Raw genomic sequence first — 26,556 nt, forward strand, 5'->3', positions numbered from 1 at the left:
GCTTGACTGAGTGACACACACACACACACACACACACACACACACACACACACACACACACACATTACCATGTTCTCTGAGGTGGATGGTTTTCTCATGCATTAATCAACAGCAGTTTTGACACTTGGCTCCCGAATGAGGAGAGAGAGCTGTTTTAACGGAGCCGCGTTGTTGGTTCTCTCTTTCACTCCACCAGCACTACTAGCGCTGCCTGGGGTGACTTTATCAATTAGGCCTCTCTGGAAACAGCAGCATCCTCCCTTCTTCCTCTATTCCTCCTATTTCACTCCTCCCCCTTTCTCTCTTATTTATTCCTCCTCTCTGTCCCTCCTTTCTCATTGTGCATCCTTCTCTTGAGCTTTTCTCTTATTCCCCCTTGTCAAACTTTCTGCCCACCCGTCACACCACTTTGATCCTCTCTCGTCTCCTACTCCTACGTTTGTCCTTTGTTACTTCCTCCCTCATTTTGTTTCCATTACTTTTTCCTTTTTACTCTATACAAAACATTAAGATAAAAAAAATACTGCATAGCACATCACTTGTCTATAGTCTTAGTTACGCGTCAACGGTTTAAAGTACTTTTTAATGAAAATGGTATTAAACAACAGTATAATGGTAAAAACCTATGTTAAAAAATCCCTTTTTTAAAACTTTTTTCTTAAGTGTTAGCTTTATTATGATTTACATGGTTCATCTGTTTCAGGTGGTGCTCATTTTTGTCTTAATATGAAAAAAATATTTTTTAAAATATTTTGTACACAACATGATCTATTGTAAATTAATTAATTGACAAAAACATGCAAAATTAATATATAAAGAGATAAGTTGCTGGTTATAAAAGGAAGAACTTCCGTTTACCTGTGCAGATTAGCAAATGTGTGCTTTCATTGGCTTTGTCAGGCATTCTCATTTTGATAGTGTTCCCAAAACACCAGGAAGATTGCTCACAGATAAACTGATAACTTGCCAAATGTCTAGATTTTACAAACTGAGTCTACTGTGAAGAGGTAATTTAGCTAATCTATAATTAGAGAGCTGCTGCAGTCAACATATTTTTGTTGATTTAAATCTTGCCATTCTAGTGAGGTAGTCAGGTGACTAGGGCAGTTGACTAAATTGAATCAAAATAACTTCATCTTTGATTGAGGCCTAATGAGTGCCACATTTCAGCACTCACCTATTACAGGTATACATACTGTGGGCAGTGGATAGTCAGCCTCAGGGAGATCAAGCATGGTTAGTTTTTGCTATTTGGTATCAGTCAGCCTGGTCTGGGTCCTGCTGAGCTGTGCCTCGGGGCAGCTCAGGGCTGGAAAAAAGAGCAGAAGGGAACAAGATGTTTTTCGAAAGCAAGTTCTTGGATGGTAAACCCAATGAGATGGACAGGTCATTTACATCACAACTATGCACTGCCTGGAGACATGAAGACGACTGCAGAACTGTGCTTCACTCAGCCCTGGGTAAGAATGGAAAAGAAACATGCAAGAAAAGAAAAGAAAAACAGGGAAATGCATCAATTAACCGCTACTGGCCTGTCTTTGAGAGTATTTCCTCTAATCAGTAAAGTTTGCTTCGGACTAGAATAATGTAATTTAGATAACACTGCTATATAGGGCTGGGCGATGTGGAGAAAATCAAATATCACGGTCTTTTCGACCAAATACATCAATGTTGGTATTGCAGCGATATTGTAGGGTTGACTATAGGTGCTTTCACAAAATAGTTACACAATCAGTATCAGAGTTTTGATAAATAATCACTAATAATGTGGATACAATGACTAATGATTGACAAATAATAAAACAGCTAGTAAGTCTGGTAAGTTCAGAAAATGACGTCATTTTAACTGTAATGCAGCCTTCAAAACCAGGAAAAGACATCACTTGCGTCATATCACTATATTACGAAATCCAAAATTTAAGACATATCTAGCCTCATATATCATTGTTGATATGATATTTATATATTGCCCAGCCCTACTGCTATATTTTTAGTACCACAATAGTAAAAAACTGAAGTGTGAATACGGTACATTCTTTTTATCTTGGTAGCCAAATTTGACAATGATCCGTTCACTATTCATCCCTCACATATCAAACCCTTTACAGTGTTCATTCTGGAAGAGCGGTTGTCTACCGGACATGCTCCCAGAGTAGCACTGAAGAGCTGGCGTAAAGCTTTGTCAGAAGTGTATGCAATAATGAGGCAACGCCAGGCAACTGCGCAGTTTAGTTGGTGAGCTGTCGAGCCGTTCCCTTTTCTGTCTCTCAGATGTGTCCCTAAAGGGCTAATGTACATGTTACCGATGACATACACTGATGAGTTGTGCATGGTAGTGGGTGGTATGTGTGTTTGTGTTGGATGGCACGTGAGTGCATATGTGAACACTGTATTGTATATGTTTTTTTTGCTTATTTATGATTTTGAGTGTGTGTAAGTGTGTGTTTCTTCTTTGGTCGTGGGAGCTTACAGGCTCTGTGCGCAGAGGTTCCCTAATCCAGTGTTTTCAAATGAGCCCTCCAGCTGTTGTGGGCTTGAGAGACGGCTGCCTTGGAGGAGGCTTAGGGACGATAAGATGCTCCTTCTATCTTCATTTCTCTAGGACTTTCTTTCTTTCTTTCTTTCTTTCTTTCTTTCTTTTTCGTCTTTTTTCCACACTAAATCTAGCACATTTAATATCTATGTGGCCATGAGATTAAACACACTTACACTGATCTGATGCTGCCAATACAATTACACATTCGGTTAGGGTCGTAACCTTTTGTGTGAACCTCCCCCATGTTGCTTTTAATCCACCATTAAGAACATAGGTTGATCGTGTGCATGAAATGAACATTGTGTACACAGAGGATAGAAGCAGATCAGATTACTGGTGACCTAAGACTGTTTTTTATTATATTTCTAATGATGGCCTGAGATTGTAGATGTCATAATGGAAGCTCATTAGCTGCATTGTGACGTACACGCTGAGGAGACTGTCGTGGTGCTTAATGTACAATGTCTTATTATTTAAGCAATTGAGTTACAGTGAGCAATCAAAGTACTGTACATGATACATACATAGACATTCCAGTAGAATATAATGTCTTTAAGTGAAATCGCTTGCATAATTTATGTTAAGTCTTTTCATGAATATATCTCTTATGAACCATAACTGAGCGGAGCAGTTCAAGCGCTGCCTATCTCCCCTGTGCCAGCAGTGAGCCTGCAGGTGTGTGGTGTCTGCCAGCAGAAGGAAAGCGTAGGAAGTCTGCTGGTTTCAGACAGACAGAGAGGGAGCAACAGGCAGTCTGTCAACTAGAATATGATGGTGATATTCAAAACCCAAAATTGGCAGAAATTACACTCAAAGCCTGAAATTCATAGCAGATGCCTTATATTTTGTGACCTAAAATATAATACAGATAACTTAATTTATATGGTTGGTTGTGAGATTTATATTTTGTTGTGCAAGGTGATCATTTACATTTGGCTTGACTTCTACGTACCACACAAATGACATGCTGGTGGTTTCTACTATTGGCTTATGGCAAGAACATCATCTTACATTATCACTAACAAGGACGATTCACAGGACATGATCAATTATCTGTAATTATATCAGTGCCATCTTCCTCCACACCATGTTTAGATAAGATTACTTCCCATTGGGGTTTTTGGACATGGATACATGCTTGTGGGGGAAATCTAACTTAATTTAGGCTGTAATGTCTTTAGCTGGTCTAGAAATAGGATGCTGCATGTACATATTTGTCTCTGTGGGTCTGTTGTAGCTGACAGCTGAGTCCAGATGAGGAAAGAAACTATTCAGTTTCTAAGTTTGAGAAGATATACCTTTGTTGTTGCACAAGACAACAAGCTGACATGTTTAAGTATGCTGCATGAGCACAGGAAGCAGCAAAATAACCATCACTATCCCCACTTGTCATGTTCATTTAGTATGTATTGATACAGACTGTGTTCCCATGAAAGCAGCAAGAAGCAAGTTGTTTTAGGAAATTAATAACTCAAGAGACAGCCTATCGTGTTTCCCCATTTAACTATTACATATTTCATGTGATCCTTCACAGTGTGGTCTACTGTAGATGTTTGTTTATCTGCTGAGAGCATTTTAAAAAAAATTAGCTTGGTTCAGAAATCGTGTTTGTTTTGCTGTAAAGATGAAAAGGCAGTGGGACGCACTGAGAGATTAAACATGACTTGAAAATATTGTACATTCACATGTAGTTGGCAGAGGTTTTGCCCATTATTTCTTGTATTACAGACATCCCCTCCTCTGTCTATGTCTCTGTCTTTCTCTATCTCTGACCCATTAAAGGCAAGATTTTCAATGTCACTCATATAGGTCAGTCAAATAGCTTGCATTAAGACTAGCAAGCCTATCTTACAAAGTGCAGAGATTTATAAGAAAGATTGTTGAAAGATGCATCTGTTGGGAGTTGTAATTGATATGTTTAAATATCAGGTTTGCTCTGTCTGTCCTCTTCTTTTACTTGTTCATGCCTTGGTTCAGTATGTGCTTGTGCATCAAGAAACTGATCACTGCCTCCTTCCTTCTGCAGTGTGTGTGCGGGCGCTGGATGTGACGGTGTCCCAGAGCAGTATTCAGGTGGCCCGTGGCCAAGCGGCCGTCCTGCCCTGCTCCTTCACCACCAGCGCTGCTCTCAACAACCTCAACATCATCTGGATGGTGATACCACTGTCCAATGCCAACCAGCCAGAACAGGTAACATGTACAATACGTCACTGATGCACCCCCTCGATCACAGTGACATAGAAAGTATTCCTTGAGCTTCTTCAGCAAAGAAGAATTGAGAATCAGTGCTGGGTTGAAGGAGTGTTGCAAAACATATTGTTGATATTTGGACCCAGCAGACAGAATTCTTCAAATCAATGTATTAACTGTGATGACAGATGTATGTAGATCTTAGAAAGTGAGAGACGGTAAACAGCCAGAGTTGCAGTGCACTGTTTAGGTACTTATTAGGGCTGTCCTCGACTAAAGAAATTCTTAGTCGACTAACACTTATATGATTTTGTCGATTAATCGATTAGTTGATGTAATCGACAGAGCTGTGCTCTTTGAGAGGTGGTTAAGACTAGAAAAGCACAATATAAATGTAGTTAATGAACCATCTGTAAAACTGAGTTTCTCCACAATTAATCCTGCAAAAGCACCACTTTAAATCTTGTGCTTACCAGAAATGTGCTCATAAGTTTCTTGGAAATGAGTAATTAAGCATGAATAACCATAAAAAATGACTCATCAACTAAAGAAATCTTAGTCGACTAAGACCAAAACGACCGATTAGTCGACTAATCGACTAAGAGGTGGCAGCCCTAGTACTTATTGAGATGTATACTGTACTACTGAGATGTATGTAACTTGTGTTCTAATGCAACATTGCTGCATACGCATCATTTGGATGTCTCTGCTGCCTCCCAACACCAACGTTAGTCAAAGCAGGTACACAAGACTTCTGCACTAAGGTGTGCTCAGATACAACGTAAAGAGAATTGAAAAACTTGAGAATTGAGAAATATGCACAATCCACAGAGAGATAATCTTTGGGGTTGAGGGATATCCAGCACAGTTGCAGGGCAGCAATGGCTCTCGCTCATGGTGGTGGTCATTAACGAAAGTCCAAGCAACATGATATATGTATTTTTTATATATTCTCTTTCCGGTGCATCTGAACGCACCTTTAGGGTATTAATTATGTAAATTATAGATATTAGATGACTATATTAGAGTAATATAGATGTGTGTCCATAGTTTAGATAACTGTCACTTTCCAAGTGTAGCCTGCAGGACAGCAATGTCATGTAGCACAAAAAAAAAGTATCAAATGTAAAGCAAAGAGCATCCTGAAGCTCATTTTACAGTTGTGAATTTGTTTGGGAACATTGGCAGCAGTTTAATTAGCATACATGATTTAGGCTTCAGTTTTGTCTTACTGGCATTCATTTTGTCCCACTGGCTTCTTACCGTTGTCCCCTCCCGGCTTGCTACTCTGATTTTCTTTCTGTTTTTTTCTCACCTTCCTTTCCTCCCGCTCTCTCTCTCACTCTTACTCTTCCTCCGCCCTTGCGGGACTTCTGTGATTCCATTTGAGTTGTTTAACATGCAGCTGCAGGCCGTACAAGCTCACCTGCCTCCCTTCACTTTGAACCCCAGCGCTGGTCGGCCGTCCAAATAATACAATCATCTTCTGCACTAATTACCTCACGCCCACGACAGGCTCTATATCGCAGCTGTTCACACACACAAACACCGAAACACACATAAACTGGCATTAGACTGCTAGTCCACATGGCGTACAGATCCACATGCATGCAAGCAGGGCTCATATGTATATATATATATATATTTACTGGCTTCACACATAGCCTACATGCATGCACAGTGCACAATAAAAGTGTGAAAAAGACATACATCCATAAATGCACACAACACGAGTAATGGGAGTAATGCTTCCATGTGCACACCTGTGGATAAGGGCTAATGAAACTAAAAACAACAGTAACATAAACACGTGTAGTTACTTTACTCGTTGATGCATGCATGTGACTTTTAGATGACAGGCAAGTGATCATGGGAGCTGAAACATGTAGAAGGCTGCATAACATGTATTGTGTTCTCATGCTACACCATCACACTGTATTGTATCACGTGTGATATATACTGTACATAGATGTATACCTGAGACATTGAGTACAAGCACAGTGATGCACACATACGTTTCTAAGGGTGCATTGTTAGAAAAAATGAAAATTAAATTACATGCATACAGTGACACACACAATCCATGCAGTCACACAAGATGAAACAGTGTGAACTACAGTTCTGCAATGAAGTTGTGAAGTGTGAATTTGGTGAGCTGTCTAAAACATAACATGAGTTATGAAATAAAGTGCTGCGTGGGACGACAGTACAAGTACAAGGTCATTTTAGAGGAAGAGAATGTCAAAAATGATTACAGTTGATGCTAAAAGCCATTAAGAATTACTGAAACAGAACTCTGTAAGCTTGCACACCCTCACAACCTGTGCTAGCACTTTAGCAAGTGCACTCGCAACAGCACGAGACGTGCTGGCTTTTCTGACTTTGAAAAAAACATGGCTGTTTGTTGTAGCCCAGATTAATCCTGTTGTGTATTTGCTTAGTGCTTTGACTTGCCATGCTGTTTAAGACTTCATCCTGTGGTTTACAGCCTTAAGCTTACATGGTTGACTCCACATTATAGGCTATACAACTTAATGAGTCAAGTGTGAGCTTTATATATTATGTCGGTGAGTGGAGAAAGTGTGCCAGCCTGGTGCATCTAGAATCTGAATACAAAGTACTGATGATAGGCTATTTAAACCAACTATTTCCATTAAAAAGCTATACTCTTTTTTTTTTTTTTTTTAAAAGCAGTTACAATCAATATTTCTAGACAGTGGACCAATTTCAACAATGGATCAAATAATGTGTAATGTGCAAGGAGTCACAGTTCCCGTCAGCTCCCCTCACCTCCACTGAGTTTTATTGCATCACCGCTCTTATAACGTTGTTTTTAACACAGCTGTTTCAATAGAAAACACTGTAAAAACCCACTGTTCACCATCCACTCAGCACCAAAACAGATACAGGTAGCAACCAGCCAATAAACTAATTGGAGCAATTAGCTGCTAAAGAGACGGGTATTGTTTTTTCTCAGGAGTTGGTGGAGACCAAAACAGAGCTAAAATAGACTGAATATTGGATTTACCAGGTGATCATAAACATGATGTCGTGGGTCCATCTGAATGGGTCAACACACGTTGACCAACCCTTCTTCACCACCCTCAACACAGCCAGGGTATGACGCAGGTCTGAGACTGACCGGAACTTAAATTAAATAAATATATTTTTATTTTATTAGGACAATGCACATCAATCAACATTTCTGTAAATGTGGCAGTGTTAGTCAGATGGCTAATATTCCTAGTAACCCAGGATGCATGTCTTTATGGTGGGAGAAAACACACAAACATGGGTAGAACATGCAAACTCCACACAGAAAGGCCCTGCCCGGACAAAAGATTGAACTCTGCAATGCCAAATTGCTGTGAGGCAGAAGTGCTAACCACTGAGCTACCGTGTCATCCATTCATATATTAATTCAATGATGTTTATGTTTACACATCATTCAACAACTCAATGAAAGAAAAAGATGGAGAGAGATATACTGACTTGACTTTTATCTTTTAATTAATCAATGCAATTGAGTGTAATACTTTATCCGTGAGGTGTATGGAACTACCCTGCAGCGTAGTGTGGAGTCTTGTTAAATGCCTTTAACACTCAAAGTAGAATCTCTGTCTAAACTTCAGCCTTGTTGTGGTTGTAGTCCTGTTCAGGAGCTCAGGATTAGAACATGTAGGCATGTAGCTCAGAGGAGTGCCAGTGTGTGTGTTTGGGTGTGTGCATGTTCATGTAGTGTTTTCTGTGTATGTAATCTGTCTATCGTGCCGTTTTTGTGATCAAACGTCCTGACCTCTTTCCTCTGGGCCGCTAGGTGTGAGATAATCCAGATAAACACACACACACACACACACACACACACACACACACACACACACACACACACACACTAGACAATGGTTTTATGTTTCTGAGCTTTTGTTTATCCTCTCTAAACTGTTTGCTGGATATCTGTGTTTATGCTCTAATAAAAGCTCCAGGTTCACACTCGCCTCTGGCACCACCTGTGAGAATAATTCCTGAAACAGATTTTGTAGTTGCAATCATTAAAATAGTTTATGTATCAAACAATTATATCCAACACTTTTCTTCAATGTGGTGAGCTTTGCAGTTTTATATTGTCAGTGCCTGAAATCCAATTTTGATACATATTATTTACTTGCTCTAGTTGAAGGGAGACATTTGTTGTGGAGGTTATATCACTCCAGGACTGATGAAAACGTTTTGCAGTGTCGGTGTATCATGTCTAAATGATTGTCAGTCTAGAAAACAAAATAATTAAATATGTTTTCAATTCCTGGGGCTGTGTTGATTTTCTTATAAAGTGAAAATTGTGCACTTTGCAGTGAAATTAGGCTCTGGTGAAATTGAGGTCATAGAGAATCTGTTGTGCAGAATTGATGTTAATCTGTAATTGAGAACATCTGTCACAGTATTTTAGATGATCTGATCCTTATCTGGACCTAACAATCTGCCAAAGGATATATCAAATAGACGCTGCACATACGCTCATAATATGACCTTTTGCTTTCCTTGTCGCCTCCTTTCAACCCTGCCTAAAAAAAAAAAACATTGAACAAGAACCCATTTCAGACAAAGCCAAACATGGCATTCTGTTTGTCTGAGGCTGTAACTCCTCCCTGTGGGGAGGCTGAAGAGAGGTTATACTGTATCACACGCTCAGCTTCAACACACTTTCTCATACACACTATGTGATACCTTTTATTGATCTGTAGGGAGGAAATTTATTTTTTATTTGCTTGCCTACCTCCAGGGACATCAGTATGCAGAGTCAGCAACAGTACAGTTATTTACACCAGTAGGGTTTGAAGTGTCTTTCTTAAGGACATTTGAGCATATACATTCTTACTGATAGGACTTGAACCCTTACCTTTTAGCCGAAGGCTGAAGAGCACAAAACCACCCTGATCACTGCCAAATCAAGATCACACTCACACCATTGGTAACATTGCACACCTTCAAGATAGAAAATATCAAATGTGGCCAATCTACCATTAAGCCTACTATCACAATGAAATTGATTCACACTTTTCTGACTCCAAAATGTACTGTAATTGTACAGTATGTACATGGGTTGTTGTACTGTAACTTTTAGGGTCTTGAAACTTGCTCAAGAAAGTTTATGGATCACAGTGATAAATTTGTACGGTATCACTGCATGGTAATGCCAATGCAGAAAGTCTGCTTGTAAGGATGTGTTGTACATTATACTCAGTTATCCTTTGCATGTAGTTTTCTGATGTTGTTATAACCATAAAGATCTGATAACAGAGTTATTCATTTCATGGACATTCTTTATTGGCAATTACTGCAATATTAATGGATCAATTATAATCCTATTGTTGTATTTTGTATTTCTACCAACTGTTTAAACTCACGCTTCATTTTCTGTAAATGTCTTTTTGGCTCCTATTCCAACCCCAGCTGTCTGCGGATATGGAATTTCGCTTTGAATTTCCTCTCTCTCATGAGGGTTCTTCCATTTTTTTCTTTATGTATTACAACAAAAGCTTTTTGATCCCCTTGTTTTCTTTGATACAAATAGTACCTTGCGTTGGGTTGTAAACTGTTGCTAATGCAGGCCTGAAAAGCCCACGAGACACAGATTGACTTGACCTTACTTGATTTGACCAACATTGAGACTTTTTAAATCAGCATTCCCAAGCAATTATAAATTGAACTAAAACACAAACATTTTGTAGTATCCTTGAATGCACCACAGCGAAAACAGAAACACAGCTTCAAGCTGATCATTCTAAACAGTTATTGTACTGTATACTTTGGAAAATGACTGGTAATGAGGTTACTGTAAGTATATACGCATTATGTAGTTTACGGGCTCAATCATGCAAAACCACCAGTTTGAAGAGATAGTTACATGGATCTGGGTCCATATTGTTCAGAGCATGTCTCAATGGATAGATAGAGATAACAGTGGCAGCTTATAGTCAGTAAATTGATGGGAGGCTGTGGGGGTTTAGAGGTTTATTAAGGCTTTATTGAGGCGATGGCAGTGTCCCTCATCTCTGGGGCCAACAGGGTCCTTAGGGTCAGTCAGAAGTGGGCTATGGTTGTGAGACTAACACAATGCCAGAGAATATATGAAGGTTTACTGTGCCCATCCACTTGTGGCTCACACTTACAAGCTGGATTGTAGAGCAACATAATGGGATGTAGTTAGAGTGTGAGTGAATGCTTGCAGTGTATGTGGGTTTAAGGAGGGAAAGGATGTAGCAGAGGTTACCTGCTGGGCCAGCAGTGGGACGTCCAGCTAGTCCAGCTAGAGTTCTTAGGGCCGTCCGCCATCTGAGTGCCAGCCATGACCTCTTTTCTCCCTGTGCACAGCTACAAAGCCAACCGGGTCATGGACACATAGATATGGATGGATCAACATGGTGGACATAACACATAAAATCAAGAATATGACATGTTTTAGGCTGGAAAATACACACAGAGTACACATTTATGTTCATTACAGGATTTCTTTTTCGACATACAGTATGGCTACCTTGATTTATTCTTTGTTGTTGCTTTTTTGTAAATGTCAGAAAACTAAAACTCACATGAACACAGAAAAAACAGGGACAGGTGTAAGATGCACCACAGTTAAGGGACTGCTTTAATCCTCTGCACACTCATGGACACACACACGCACGCACAGTGTTTGTTGCGTGTGAGGCCAATTGATTGGATCACTTTCATCGAGCATGCAGATTATATTGTTAGGTCATCAGCAATGTGTAGAGCCAGGTCATACTACTACCGTCTGTTACAGATGAAAACAGAGAGGTAGGCACAGACAACAACAAAAATTGACAGGGGAAAAAAAAGTGGAAAGACAAAATATAAGTGAGACTATACAGTTGTTAGACTGAAAAACATTCTGTAGCAGAACAATCACACACATACTACACTTGAACACACAACTCCAAACGGATACACTCCCCATGACACACACACACACACACACACACACACACACACACACACACACACACACACACACACAGAAGATGCAGTTGCAGGCTCTCATCACAGCTGAGGAGCTGCCTATTCATCTGCACATAAGAGGACAAAGCGAGCGTACTGCACTCAGGAAATTGCAGCCGTGCAATTTACAACCGTTAAGCAGTGGTGGAGCACACAGTCACATACACACTCCTGCATTTTCATCAGAACTATCACTCTCACACATACATATACACACACAGACAGATACACACACACACACACACACACACACACTGGAGCTGGTTGTTTCCCTGCCTGGGTCTTTGAACAGTTCAATGAGGGCTCTTTTCACCAAAGTGAATAGCCCCTCTGATTCCCCTCCATGCTTTGTGTGTAAGTGTGTACGCACATGTCTGTGTGTGAGATGGTGCGCGTGTTTGTGAGTGCCAAACTTGTGTGCACATTCCATGTGTTTGTGTGTCCTCTTCATCTTTTGTGTGGGCCCAGCTGAGGGGAGAGAGCTGTTTTGCATGTGGCTCAGCCTCACAAACGAGCTGTTTAGCCCCAAGTTTGAGGCCTGAGGGAAGCTTTTGAACAAATTGATCCTTCATTGCTCTTTAATTTGGACCCGAGACAAGCTTACCTCAACCCGAAGGCATGAATTCATCCTTGCAAGTGTGTTCTCACTGTGATTATTCTCAAAGGTCACTGATGTAATGATACAGAGATAGGTTTTGGTTCATTTCTTGCTGAATTTGATTCCTTGTGCAGAAATCTTCCCGCATTGCTACTGTTGGATTCATCAGATTGCAGTTTATATGTTTCCAAGTTAAAATGTTTTCAATTATGCATTCCATTTAGTGGATGCTTTTATCTGAAGAGCCTTATTCCATGAAAGCATATTTTTAGTATGTACTCCTTACCCTGGAATCTACCCACTGAGCTAGAAACATGCACTTACAAATAAAAGGTTTTTATCTTTCTGTTTGTTTCCTAGGACATACAAGTCTGCTCACTTCAACACTTTCTCTGTCCACTGTCAAGCTGTCTTTCAGCCTCTTGGTAGAACAAGGTCTCCCTCTAGTGAGAGATATCTGTAACAGGCCACTAGAGTAAATGTCAAAGAATCACATAAGAGCCTCAGTGACAAAAGGCATTGAGTTCTAATGACTTTAAAAACTTGGGCACCATCTGCTACATTTATTTGGACAACAGAAGCAGATTTTATTGATATAATTAAAAATCTCTGAATTGCTGGTTCTCAATATTTATTTCTCTTATCTTTTCCCGCACATTTTTTCCTCTGACCTCTTTGCCATCAATGTCTATTTCTGCCTTCCACCCTTTCCCATTTACTTCTCTAATTTACCAATTCACTTCCTCTCTCTACTTGTTTACATATGTTACCTTCTCTGTCTCTTTTCCATCCCCTCTCCATGACATCCCACTCCAGGTGATAATTTACCAGGGAGGCCAGGTGTTCAGCCTCGCCAACCACCTCAATGGCCGTGTGGGCTTCGTGGCCACCATGCCAAGTACAAGTGCCTCCATCTTCATCAACAACACCCAGCTGTCCGACACTGGGACCTACCAGTGCCTGGTCAACAACCTCCCAGACAGAGGGGGGCGCAACATTGGCGTCATTGGGCTCACCGTTTTGGGTAAATAGAATTTTTTTTTTTTTTTAGTGTATTAAAATATAAGAACAGTTTCTTCTATTAGAAGACAGGAACAACATTTTAATATGCTTTGGTCACTACATTAACTGAGACCATGTAGAGAAGAAAATAGATGTTATCATATGTGGAGTTTGCAAGAACTGCTGCTTTTCGACCTGCTTTCATCTGATATTCAATATTTTGTAGAGCTATAAAGACAACAACAAAACATAGTCATCATTTTATTTATCATTTATGTTTGTAAGTAACCAGAAAAAGACATACATTCTAAAACAGTTTGCAATAAAGCAGAATGCAAGCACTATTGGATTAATGAGTCTTCAGCTTTTTTGAATATGAAATTTCCTCTGCAATTAGGAAAACATTAGATTTGCTTTGTAAAGTGGTTAACACGACGCCACCCACTCTCTCCATCTGCCAGTGCCCCCCTCAGTACCAGCATGTCGAATCCAGGGCACGCTAGATGTAGGCAGTGACATCATGCTGATCTGCAGCTCAGAGGAAGGCATTCCCACGCCGTCCTACTCCTGGGAGAAGCTGGATGCGCTGCCCAAGCTGCCGCACAACGCCATGCAAGGTATTACAAACAAGCTGGCCGTCGGAGTTCCCTTTTGCCCCACCTTTGCTGGTAAATCTCACACGCATAGCGTAGCTCAGACTCAGCAACAATCCCACCATCACCGCCACCTGTCATGTGCCAGGCCCAAACTACTGCCCACCCAAGGCCCACCCTCCCCAACTGAACCTGCTGAGAGCTGATGATGGATGGATGGATGGATGGATGGATGGAGTGATTCAGTCCATGGGAATTTGTGAATGAGTGGGTCAGGAATGTGTTTGTGTAATTGGCCCACAGGATTTGTGTTGTTTTTATGTCCTTCCTCATTCTCTCAAGCTGAATACCAACTCTGACTATTTCTTTTGTACTGGACTGGTGCAATCACTATGGCCATACTGCTTCAAGTTTAGCTAAGCCGTGACCTAACACCCATCCAGCTACTGTCAGTATAACAGGAGCAGATGTATTAGAGTTGTGTTTGGTTTTCAGCATCAGAGAGAACTGGTGTAGTGGACTCTCCTTTCTTTTCCAGCTGTGCCCATTGCACAGTCAAAAAATCTTCATCACCAGTCACTGTCTTTGTCTGTACACTACTGGTCAATAGAAGGCAAATATAAAAAAAAACGTAATATTAATTGCAGATCGCAGATTCCTACAACAATAAAGTTAATAATTTTTCTTATATAGATCCAGACACAAATATTGTAGACACTGTGAAATGACTGTAAATTTGAAGCTGAATCAAAAGGAGATTGAATACATATCAGTTATCAGTATTTGTGAGATGCTAATGACTTTTCTGTCAAAGAGGCTACGCTTGTATCTCACCAGAATTGCAGCTGCATTGGTCAAAAAAATAAATTAATGAAATAAAACTTACCAATTGAGGTATGTTATAGTTACATTACACGTATTGTATGCTGTTTACATTATTTTTTCTAAACCCTGATTCTGTAAATTAAATGTATATAAGTATCGACCATTTAAGAGAGTTTTTTGAGATATTTCAATTCAAGCTATATTAGAAAATCCATATATAGACCAACTTATTAATTGTATTGTAGAACTTTGTGCTCGTAGTCTCAGTAAAATAGACTCTATGTCTACTCTACATTTATGATACATCTCCTCTTGATGGCAGTTAGAGAGAGTTTTTTTTTTACATTCAAGGATCAAATGGTCTCAGAGTTTTGAGTCTTCTTTTTCTGTTTGCATTTGATTCATATTGAAATGAGATCATGGATTTGTCAGCGTCACTCTTGTTTTATGTGTGATTAGTTTGACAGACAGCTTTGTCATCTGTCATGTCATTGTCAAGAGAACAGGTGAAATCTGGCTCACTTTCTATAACTCATATATCTAGGAAACGCTGAGGCCTTTTTTAATGAACCCAGTAGTGTACAGCTCTATGATTCTAAACTCACGACTCAACCCATTCATCATTTGTGAAAGAAAGTAATCTGCAGCTTTACTTGCACACCTTCTATTAAAGCTATATAGCACCGTCTATTGCTAGATAGTAGAAGTAGTTCAGTTGAATGTATTGTCATACTATAAAGACGATTAGTATACCATTCTCAAATTAACTCTGATGTTGGACTTTGCACTCTTTACGTAAATGTTTTATGATATGCATTAGGTCATATGTGTGCTTTCACAGTGTTCTGTGCGTCCCTGTAGTTGTGTTTAGTCACTTTAATTACTATGTGGCTCTGTGTATGTCTATCAGACCAGATGCAGGGCACTGTAACCCTGAGAAACATCAGCACCAGCAACTCAGGACTCTATCAGTGTACCTCCAGCAATGTTATTGGCAAGAGCACCTGTCTGCTCAACCTGCAGGTCGTAGCACGTAAGTACACTTAAACACACTGCTCCTTTACTGCCAGATCCACGTGACACTGTTATTGTCATACATAGACCAGGTGGCTGTGGTTGTTTACAGATTCACATTTATAGACGGACATGCCTCGTCTCACTCAAACTCTGACAGATGGGAAGTTAGAAGTCTTCTCCTTGAGCGACACTGAAACAAAGAACAAGAGCAGAACATCTTGCAGATAGCAGTACACCCTATGGCTGCACCAATCAGATAAAAAAGACAGATAGTTGATTCAGGTCATATAGGGTCTGACAGTTTGGATAGCTTGACAGGAAGGACTGTACCATGGTGTGTGACAGGATGACGCTCAGTGTCATAAATACAGGAAGACAGACAGCATAGTGCTGAGTCTGTCTGTCAGAGACAACAGTGTGTGTCATTGCCAATATGGTGCAGCTGTAAATGTTCAGAAAAAATAAGTGTTACTCAAAACAATTCTGTTCCATTGCTGTTTCTATTTTATCTGAGTATTTATAAAAAAAAAATGATATTACATGTTTAAATCAATACTCGATTTATCTCAGTTTCTCTTCTTTCCTTACCATAGGGTATTGACTAAAGTGAAGGACATAATATAGCTGTTGTTAACCAAAGACACGTTGAGTATCTTACTGAAGCATTAGCACCCCCTCTCACAGATTATTTAATGAACACACTGGCACCTTTTAAACAGCTCCCAACACTTCCCATTGGTTCTGAAATTGTATTTTAAGACTTTAAGAGTAAATGTATATTGCCCAATAGGATTTGATTGCTCTGTGTCTACCATTTTTTTAAAAAGTGCAGACATTTATTTATGTCTTTTTAAAATCTTTTTATTTTACTTATTTACTACAACACAAATCGCAGTAATTAACACCACAGTGAACAAATACACTTTACATACAAACAGATTAACATACATGTAAAACCACATTATGAAATAAGACAACACACATCACAGAAATTCAATAAAAAGAAGAAAAGAAGGGGGTGGTCCATGGAATCTATGCTTACTGCTTGGATACAATCGTTTGATTGAAGTAAGAGATGAAGGGCTTCCAGACTCTAAAGAATTTTTGCACAAAGCCCCTTGTAGAGTTTCTATGTTTTTTAAGCTTGAGATGTGCCATAACACTTTCTGTCCACTTAAAGTGTGATGGCAGTTAGACAGATTTCCAGTGTGTCAACACTAACTGCCATGCCAACAGTGACAGAAAGGCCAAGGCATCACACTCTGCACCCGTGAGAGCCAGCCTTCCAGGTGCCACTCCAAATAGGGTGATTCCTGGGTCCGGTTGTATCTCCATGCTATAAAGTTTAGAGAATATTTAAAAAATGGCCAACCAGAATGTCAAAAGACTTAAGCAACTCCAAAACAAATGGTACAGAGTGACTTTATCCTGATGGCAGTGGGAACAGGTTTGATCAAATCTGGGAAAGATATTTGCAAATCTGCTTTTACTGAAGTGTAGTCTCTATGTATTACTTTGAACTGTAATAAACCATGTCTTATGCAAATGTATGTAGAATGAAATATTAAAACTGCAGACTGCCATACTTCATCAGAAATGTTTGTCTCTAAAGTGCCCACATGATCTTGAAAACAAAAAAAATCAACATTATATTTTCTGCTGTCTCTGTCCTGCAGCCCAGCCTCAGAGTGTGGGTCTGATAGCGGGCACCATTGCTACAGGAGTCCTAGCTGTCATCATCTGTTCCCTGTTAGTGGTGGTCACACTCTTTTACTGGAAGAACAAGAACAAATATGATGAGGAGGAGATCCCCAATGAGATCAGGTTTGGCTTTGATTTGTGGCTTTGCAACCAAAAGCTGTTGTGGTCTCCAGTGCATAAAGAACAGACAACATACTATTAATGGATGTATTGGATGTAGTGTCTCAAAAGAGTTTTCTTTACTTGTATATGTATTCCAAATTGTGGCAGGGTGGAGACTGTATTTGTGGCCTCTCTGCTGTATTTCAAAAGGAGATAAGATGCAGCGGCAGCTTTGCGTTTGCACTGTAGAACGATTAGTGTGTCTGCATGGCAATTACAGATTGAATTCAAAGAAACCCAGACCAGTTAATTGGATTTAAAGTTTGGAGAATTCAGCTTAGTTTTATCTGCGCACAGCAAACGTTTTCATCATCACAGGCTAATTTGTCTGTTCAAACACTCTGTGAAGCTCTGTCAGTTGATTAAATGGGCTGCAATTTCTCTCCTAAATCACTACATGAATCATTTGGAAGATGAATCATTGTTCATATATGTGAGTCTTTGGCTGATTGGGATAACATCTGCCTCATTTTGGGCTTAAATGCAATCCCGCTTTCAGTTTCTACCCTAATGGCTCTGCTCTTTCCCTACTAACAGCAAATCAGTGTTCATATGTAGACTTGTAGTTTTTGGCACCTGTGTTGCTACTGCATGAATTGTACAGGTGTTCCAGTTACTGTGACCACCCACTGTATATTAAGAGTAAAAAAATAAGAGCAAAAATGAATGAATAAATAGTATTAAAGTGATCAGTATAGTGCAACTTGAATGCAAAGAGGAGCTATTTTCATTTTGAATGCACCAATAAAGGATTTGTGCTAAATATTTGAAGACTAATTGACTATCTTACTGCTATCATTCATGATATCACTGACATCTTCACAACTTCCACGTATATTTTCTTCACAGAGAAGATGACCTTCCTCCCAAGAGGTCATCATCAGTGAAGGCGTTCCATGCAGACGCCTCATCCTCAGAGAACGACACGCTGACGTCTACCAACACCTACAACAGCCGCTACTGGCACAACCCCAAACCCAACTACGACACCAACTCCTATACACGCTACAATGGAGACACTCGCCAGACCTTCTCCACTGCTGCTCACGTTTCACATGCACACGGACAGGCCCAGAACCCAGGACACGGCCAGAGTACAGTGGTCACAGCGCCAGGCTCAGCTCCACTGTCCCGCCACGCGCAGCCCACAACGACAACGACATCGTTTGCCAATGGCAGCCACACGCTCCCACCACCCAAGACTCTGGTGGTCACCACAAACTCTGCCCCGTCCCCTCCCGCCATGGTGCGCAGCAACGGCTCTGTGAGCCTCAAACCGGTAGTGACGTCCACACACGGGCAGCACACGCACTCCTACGCAGTGAGCCAGGCCACGCTGGAGCGGATGGGGGCGGTGCCTGTCATGGTGCCCGCCCAGAGCAGAGCAGGCTCGCTGGTGTGAAATCTCATTTGGTAAACTGTTCTCTTTGAAAACCAGACTAAAAGAGTGTTTGGTTGTGACGTTTGAAACCCTCTGATAAAAACCCCCCACTAAATATGGGCTGAAGCAGCCTGCTGCCCTTTACAACTGTGTCTTTCTTTATGTAACACACTGGGATTTTACAGTGCAGAGTTCATTTAATGCCAATTCCTTGATGAGCGGGACCCTCGTAGACAAGCATCATATACTATTTTTCAACGACTTGGATGATTTAACAAAGCTGGAGTGAAATTTCCTGCAGAACCTGGATTCCCTGGTCATTTTCAGGGCTGGATCATTGTGATGATTGGGTTAATTGTGGGGGACTCAAAGCAACACAAAGCATTTTCATCTCAATGTGTTCATACTGCATGGTCAGACAGAAGTGAGCTCGGATTCCCACATAAATGCGTGTGTCTCTTGTTTTAGGATAACAAATTAAATCAATTTTAGTTCCAGTAATTTAATTTCCCAGTTGTAATTTTGATTGACAGAAAAATGAAATGATGTTGGGTGAAATGGCCTTAGAAGCTTACGGAGAGTGGTTTTACTGGGTGCAATACATTGCATAATATACTTCATTGAAAGTAAACATTTTAATTACATTTGCGCACTTTTCGGAGCAATTTTATATCAAAACTGCTGTCTTATAAACAATTATTTAGTCTTAAATAATGACATACTTTAAGGCCATTGCATATCAAGTCTGTATTTTTTTGAAAACTTGCAGCTACTTCTAATGCGCCGGTCTGCAATGTTCTGAAACCTGCCAGTTTACACCAATACGACGAGATGAGACAGTGTATCATCTTCATAGCACGACTCTTTGTACTTTTGTCATAAATTCCGACATTCAGGCTTTTTTTGTAGCTGGATATCATTTGTTGCATCTAAATATGAATGTGGATAACGTTAGTGATAGTGAGATTCTTGCTACAGCTGCATTTCTTGTGGAGCTGAAACGGCAAAAACAGCGTTTTATTTCTCTGATTCACTGCTTTGTTTTAACGACGCTTGCTCTCTTCAGTTACTCTCTAGCTCGTTCGACCATACTGTGCTTGCGGGCGCTCGTTGAGCCTCCGGGCCGGTTCAGACCGCTGCAACCTTTCCTTGCAACGTTCTAAACCGGTTTTGTCTCGTCGCAAGTCTTTGAAGCTTTTAATAAATCTTTTAAAGTGGGTAAAGTAGTCTATATCCACGACGTTCCACTTCCGGGATTGTTCCATTGCCGCCGGAAATTCCGCCAGATTTCACTCTTTTTGGCTGGATGTCCGTAACCTTCCGCTTTCTTTGTGTTAGAATTTTAAACTCTGGTTTAACTCTGATCTCTGCAGGATAAATTGAGACAGCTAGCTAGACTATCTGTCCAATCAGAATTTTCTGTTGCACGACTAAAACAACCTTTTAACGTACACGTACACAATAGACTATTTTGCAGAGGCGCCGTTGCTCCGTCCGGTGCTTAGGACCGGCCAAGACGATTGTGATTGGTTTAAAAGAGTGCCAATAAACCACAGCACCTTTTTCTCCCATCCCGGAATGCTGTGTGGCCTAGCCAGACACTCCTCGGCAGGTGGAGGAAGGTCTGGCAATGCGAGACTATGGGTAAATAAATCCAACCGCCCCATGACAGATTTAAGTTTCACTTTCTATGATCCATGACCGACGGTCGCCCCCATCCACATGATTCGACGGTCAGTCGGCAATAGGCAACACTTGACAATTCTGATTCGAATATGAAAATTCTTAGTCGAGGACACCCTTACTATTTGTTATGAAAATTCGCAATACAAGACAAAATGGAGTTGTCAAGCAGTGAGGACAATTTTGTGGTGCATTTACTGTAGGTGGCCAGCGTTGAAAGTCTGTTAAATCCTTAAAGTCTATGGTCATTTGTAAGGTATCATTCTGCTAAACATCTTATTCTTTGAAAGGACCCAAGTCCTGGAACTCTTTGCTGGAAGATTTGCTGCATTTTGCTGTCTAATCTTTCGTACATCCTTTGTTTTGAGATCAGTAGGCCTACCCACCATCCCCAATCCCCGGATATGAAAAAAGCGCACAAAATGGAACCTGTCCTGAAAACGGATGAAAGTTTTGGAATCAGTGTGTAAACTCGATTGACACAACATGAGGTCGTATTTATTTTTAAACATGCGGTAATTTCGGACAAAAAATACGGACTTGGTGTGTAAAGGCCTTTTCCCAAACAACATATATCGAAACTTTTATCCACATACAAAACACTGGTGATATTTGTTAGCATATACCGTAGATGGTGATATAAAGATAGCACAAGCACTGGATTTTCACAACAGAAAGCTACTATCCCCCTGATTTAAACTTGAAACTCCAGATGGATATTGTCGTAGTCTTTGCTGTGTTCATCCTCGATGTTGTCTTAATCTGGTTCATGTCAAATTAGTGCTGCTTTGAGAAGACATGGATAAGAGCATGTCTTATTTCATAAATGCTTTATAAAGAGACAAATATATATTTAAAGGTGATTTTTTTTTTTTTTTTGGCAAAGGCTAACACCTATTGTTTTCTACTGTACATATTGTAACTTCAACAGTAGGCTAGATTGTGAATCAAAGAAAATACATTGCGTCTGACTAATACATATTCTACAACTCATGTGTCTTAATTTAAAAAAAATGTAAACTCTTTTTGTTACATTAGACAACAAGCTGGGTTTGATAGTCAGTGTTATTGGTTTCAATGAAGGGGTTTTTTGTATTTTATGTTTATTATTTTCTAATGACTATTGCCATTTCATTACAAGGTCTGAGGTAAATACAGTATGGTTTAACATGAATGGCCATATGTTTATAAATAAGAGACACCTATGCTGTATGGTAGAACGTTTCACTGTGTTTCTGACCTACTGTATTTATGTTTTGACTAAATCTCACCAGTCTGTTAAATAACTGTTACAGTGTTCCCAAATTAAGCAATCCTCATTTCTTGTTGTGCATTACCTGAATGCACAACACTAATAATTTCTTGTAGCTATGATGCAATATTTGATTCAGCAATTATTTGTGTTAAATGCAGTAATGTTTTTTCATTCTTCAGAGCAATTTCGTTTATGCGTCTAATATATGAGTTTTAATTAAATGTGCCGTTTTGGCATTCAAGTTTTACTGAGACAAATTGATGTGCTAACAATACAAACAGTGCTCTCAGCTTTAAAACATATTATCTCGAGAATTATGGTGGAAAACATTTTCTTTCATTTGTATTATTTAGTCAAGAGGACTTCACTGACTTTAGAAAAACGATTTAAAATAAATGTAGGTATGTCTTCATCCGGTTTCCTTGTAGGTGTTATATGCACTCAAATACAGTAAGTCTAATTGAATTAGAAAATTTAAAAAAAACTAATTGAATTAGAAAATTTAAAAAAAACTAATTGAATTAGAAAATTAAAAAAAAAAAATTTTAAAACTGGGAGGGTTGGCAGCTAGTTTAGAATGGTATTAGTGTATTATTTTAGACTGGAAACCTACATAAAACAGAATGCTCTTTAATCCCTACACATTTTTTGGATCATTTGAACAATAAATACTAGCCAAGGTGTAATTTTGTGTTATTAATGTCATCCTAGTCAACACTGGTTTTCCATCACAGTTTGTTGTCAATGATGTAGGCCTGCAGTTTGGATATAAAGGTAATCCTGAATTTCTCCTGTTTTTTGCCTGGAAGTCATGACATAAACGGCTCATAGTTTAATATCTGCATTGCTATTCATTTATTCGCTATTCTGTCAGTTATGTACCAGTCCAGATCAATCACAAATATGTTTGATCATCTTTGTACATTTACCCCGGTCTAACCAGTACTTTGTTTAAATTCACCTGCAACACACACACACACACACACACACACACACACACACACACACACACATACACATACACACACATTGATTTATAAGTACAGTAAGGCTTAAAGAGGTCAAATAATCCAAGGTAAGTTATCACCTCCCCCTTCTCTTTGTCTGACAGTGTTTTCTGAATAAAGTCTTCTGTCTATGTAGATTTCACTCACCATCTCTCCCAGTGTCCCTGCCTTGAGCACTGGCTGACAACATTAAAGAAAAACTTTTCTTCAAAGATATCTGGCTTTGTTCTTCTCAGAGAAAATGTCAGGCTAGAAAAGCTAAACTGAGATTATTTTGCTTTAACTCTGCCCTCCGTTTGCAGGAGCAATGGAGAAAAGAGCGCACAATCAGTAGAAAACTACTGAGGCTTTAACCCAGATTAAATAAACATCTCATCTTCTACCCTGGCCATAGGTTGGCGTGTGGTACACAAGGTGGTATATGGGTTCTGTAGATAAATAATGACGTAATATATTGCCAATAGTAAAACCAATCTGTAAATATGTATACAACTACATTCTGTTCTTACTGTTTGAAATGAAATGAAATAGGAAAAATAACACTGGAAATTGTAGTAAATAAATATTGTTAATACATTCCCGCTTCTTTGTTTGTGTGTTGCATGTTTTAGTGGATCATCATTGAAAAACAGAAACATTATTCTGCATTTTAGGAACATGTACAGTAAGTATAATGTGTACAGATTCTGCATAAAATGTCATGTACACTAGTTATCCTCTTCAGGAGGTTCTGCTGCTGTAATATGAATAACATATTCCAGGCTTTGCTCAGCAAGCTTTCTCTGAAACTCATTCATCCAGCCGTTGGTGCTCCTGCAGGCTGTTGAGACAACCATACAGACAAGAGCTGTACAGAATAACAATATGAAGAATATGCTAGTGTGCTAGTTTCTTCATGCTCTTGTGGTTTCTATTCCCAAGACAAATTGTGTAATACTGCAAAAATGAAATGTCTTCCAAGTAAAGATAGAGATTCAGAAAGTGTTTACCAATTATATTTTTTTTCTTTGTAATGCTTAGGTTTACACTATTGCTCTGTGCAGTGCTTCTGACTCTCACGGTGTAGTTTATTACATTTAGAACACATGACTGAGTCCATAGTGTGCATACATGTATACTATTTCCGCTTGTTACTGCACATTGACTCAGTAGTATACTATGAAATGTAGCAATGATAATTTATGAATTTGGGGCCAGCCACACACTGCCTGCGAGGCGTGAGCGTGGCGTTTCTGTTGCGTGTCAGTTGCGTGGCGGCTGCATGGATTTTTCTGTCTTTGCACACCAGAAACGTGTCTGACGCAGCGCTGCTGCTAGCCTTGTCTGTACACATGTATGTTTCCCATTGATTTACTGCACTCAAGCAGTAGCATACTTCATGTTAAACATAAATATATACTGATTTGATTACAGCAAAGACGTCGGCAGTATTGACGGCAAAATAGGCTACAAAATATTTAGTTCTGTATTGACAGGTGCAATATTTGAAAATCAATAATTATTTATTATTTTTTTAAATTACATTTATATCTGCATTTATGTCAAAACCTAGCGACTTTCTGATAGATGTCAAAATATAATTTATTAATATGTATTCGTGTCAAAATGACATATAAACATCTTTTTGTATTCTATTTTGCATGAAAACGCTTCCAACACGCTTGCGTGTCGCGTGGAAAATAGGCGTCGGTCCTATTTCTAGCGTGCATGCGTTTTCGGCGCCTGAGACGGCAGTGTGCAAGCTCTAACCTGTTAACATGGGAGCCGAAATAAAAACGGACACGCCACACAGCTGTCACGCTCATGCCACGCAGCCAGTGTGAAGCCGGCCTTATCTTGCACTGCTTTAAAGTGGCCATATTATGCTCATTTTCAGGTTCATAATTGTAATTTGAGATTGTATCAGAATAGGTTTACATGGTTTCATTTTTAAAAAACACCATATTTTTGTTGTACTGCACATTGCTGCAGCTCCTCTTTTGACCCTGTGTCAAGTCTCTGTTTTAGCTACAGAGTGCGACCTCTCAACTTCTGTAAGATCTTTGTTGTCAGTCGCACATGCGCAGTAGTTAGGTAAGGATTACATGAGCTAGCTAGGTGTTTCTACAACTTCGGCCTGTACAAGGCAGGATTAGCCGGGAGACTTCTTCTAAATGAGGGCGCACTTCCAACTTTGTGTGGAATACCTGCAGAACAGGGACATGTAAGTAGTTCTATATAATTTATTTTGTAGATTAGGGTGAATTTGTGTGTGTTGTAGCAGTGTTTTGCCATTGAGAACGAGCTAGCATGCTAGCGCTAGCATGCTAACGGTTAGCCCCCTAGGCCCCTCGTTTCGGCTAGTTAAGTAGAAAGCCGGAGGCTGAAGGCAGGACACATTCAGAAATCTGTATCTCACTCAAAGTTTGTATGCGTGTGGAAGCACCAGAGACACAAAATAACACCCCAAATCCCAGAAAAAGTGATTTTTTTTTTCATAATATGGGCACTTTAAAGCTTCTAATTACTTGTTTTGTTTTAGGTTGTATTTTTGTGAGGTTGTATTCTGTGAGCATGGCATTGGTTTGTCGGTGGGTCCTTTGTGTATTTGGCTGATTTATTCATAGCTATTATCATTTTAACCTTTAACGTTACTGTAATGGAGAGTAGTGATCTGAATATCTGTATTGGAATTATCCAAAACAGCAGTTACTGAATGACCCACTAGGGGACAGTGTTTATACACTCATGGCAGCCAGAACAGAAAGCTGTCAGAATTCAGTCTCAAAACCCATCATATGAGGAAAAACAGTAAATTCTGAGTGGTCATTATATAATAAAAGACAATGTATTTACAGGTGGTGGATTAAGTGTTTATGGGCTTATTTAAATTCATTTGAATAGAGGGGGAATAACTTGCAGTTGACAGAACACGTCTTAATGCAATCTCAATGGTGGTGGTTTCACTTCTCATCTGAATTTCAACCAATATTACTTTTTTCTTCCTCAAACCCATTTTGGCTTTAAGAATAAAAGAACAGGAGTGTACTGGTGAAAGGCAGGATGCAAAAAGTGCAATGGACCAGAGTTCCTGAGAATTGTGCTCATTATTTGCACATGAGGCCATGCTTGATGTGTGTGGAGCTTGGAGGGTCTGCTTTGGGTTAATTATGTTATGAGAGGTGAATTATGATAAATCAAAGAAATCAACCTTTCAATATTCCCTGTGCTCTTGGCCGCTGTTATTGTGCTCACGTGAGTGGCCACTTGGTAGCTGACTGATGTTAAAGCTGAAGTCAAGGGTTAAGTCTTTACAATAAAAGCTCTAGCCCAATGAAGAAACCTTGGTAAAGTTTCTTCATTGGGTTAGAGCTTTTCTAGAATCTTTTTCTAGAATTTCTAGATTCTTGGTCAAAACATTTACATCCCCAACTAATAGCATGTTTCATGTAAGTGCCTTGCAGATCCTTTGTTTTGAAAGTGCTGCCTAAATACTGTGATTTTCATTATTAGTATATTTCTGTCTTCTGTAGCTCTGATAGATGTCTTTACAGTTTCACGTACTAGTCTAGACTATATATGTTTACACCCTGCCAAAGCTGACACAGCAGAA

The 26,556-nt window shown here is 39.6% G+C and overlaps 1 protein-coding gene and 1 long non-coding RNA gene across 3 annotated transcripts in view; both read left to right on the plus strand.

The window, feature by feature from the left end:
- igsf11 (immunoglobulin superfamily member 11) overlaps window positions 1–19,525 on the plus strand; it is a 99,541-nt gene extending 80,016 nt beyond the window's left edge. The window contains exons 3-9 of one of the 2 annotated variants that reach the window (XM_031294953.2): window positions 4,563–4,726; window positions 5,459–5,467; window positions 13,155–13,362; window positions 13,802–13,957; window positions 15,669–15,791; window positions 17,452–17,599; window positions 18,488–19,525. In XM_031294953.2, coding sequence (XP_031150813.1) covers window positions 4,563–4,726; window positions 5,459–5,467; window positions 13,155–13,362; window positions 13,802–13,957; window positions 15,669–15,791; window positions 17,452–17,599; window positions 18,488–19,040 — 1,361 coding nt within the window. In that variant the 3' untranslated portion in view covers window positions 19,041–19,525. The remainder of the gene's footprint in view (window positions 1–4,562; window positions 4,727–5,458; window positions 5,468–13,154; window positions 13,363–13,801; window positions 13,958–15,668; window positions 15,792–17,451; window positions 17,600–18,487) is intronic. The other variant, XM_031294954.2, reaches the window with a different exon arrangement.
- Window positions 19,526–20,488: 963 nt separating this feature from the next.
- LOC116046567 lies at window positions 20,489–22,432 on the plus strand. Its single transcript, XR_004104168.2, has 2 exons — window positions 20,489–22,179; window positions 22,210–22,432. It is a non-coding gene; the product is annotated as an uncharacterized LOC116046567 (long non-coding RNA).
- Window positions 22,433–26,556: the final 4,124 nt, after the last annotated feature.

This window comes from Sander lucioperca, chromosome 5 (genome assembly GCF_008315115.2).
Source record: "Sander lucioperca isolate FBNREF2018 chromosome 5, SLUC_FBN_1.2, whole genome shotgun sequence".
Lineage (NCBI taxonomy): Eukaryota > Metazoa > Chordata > Actinopteri > Perciformes > Percidae > Sander > Sander lucioperca.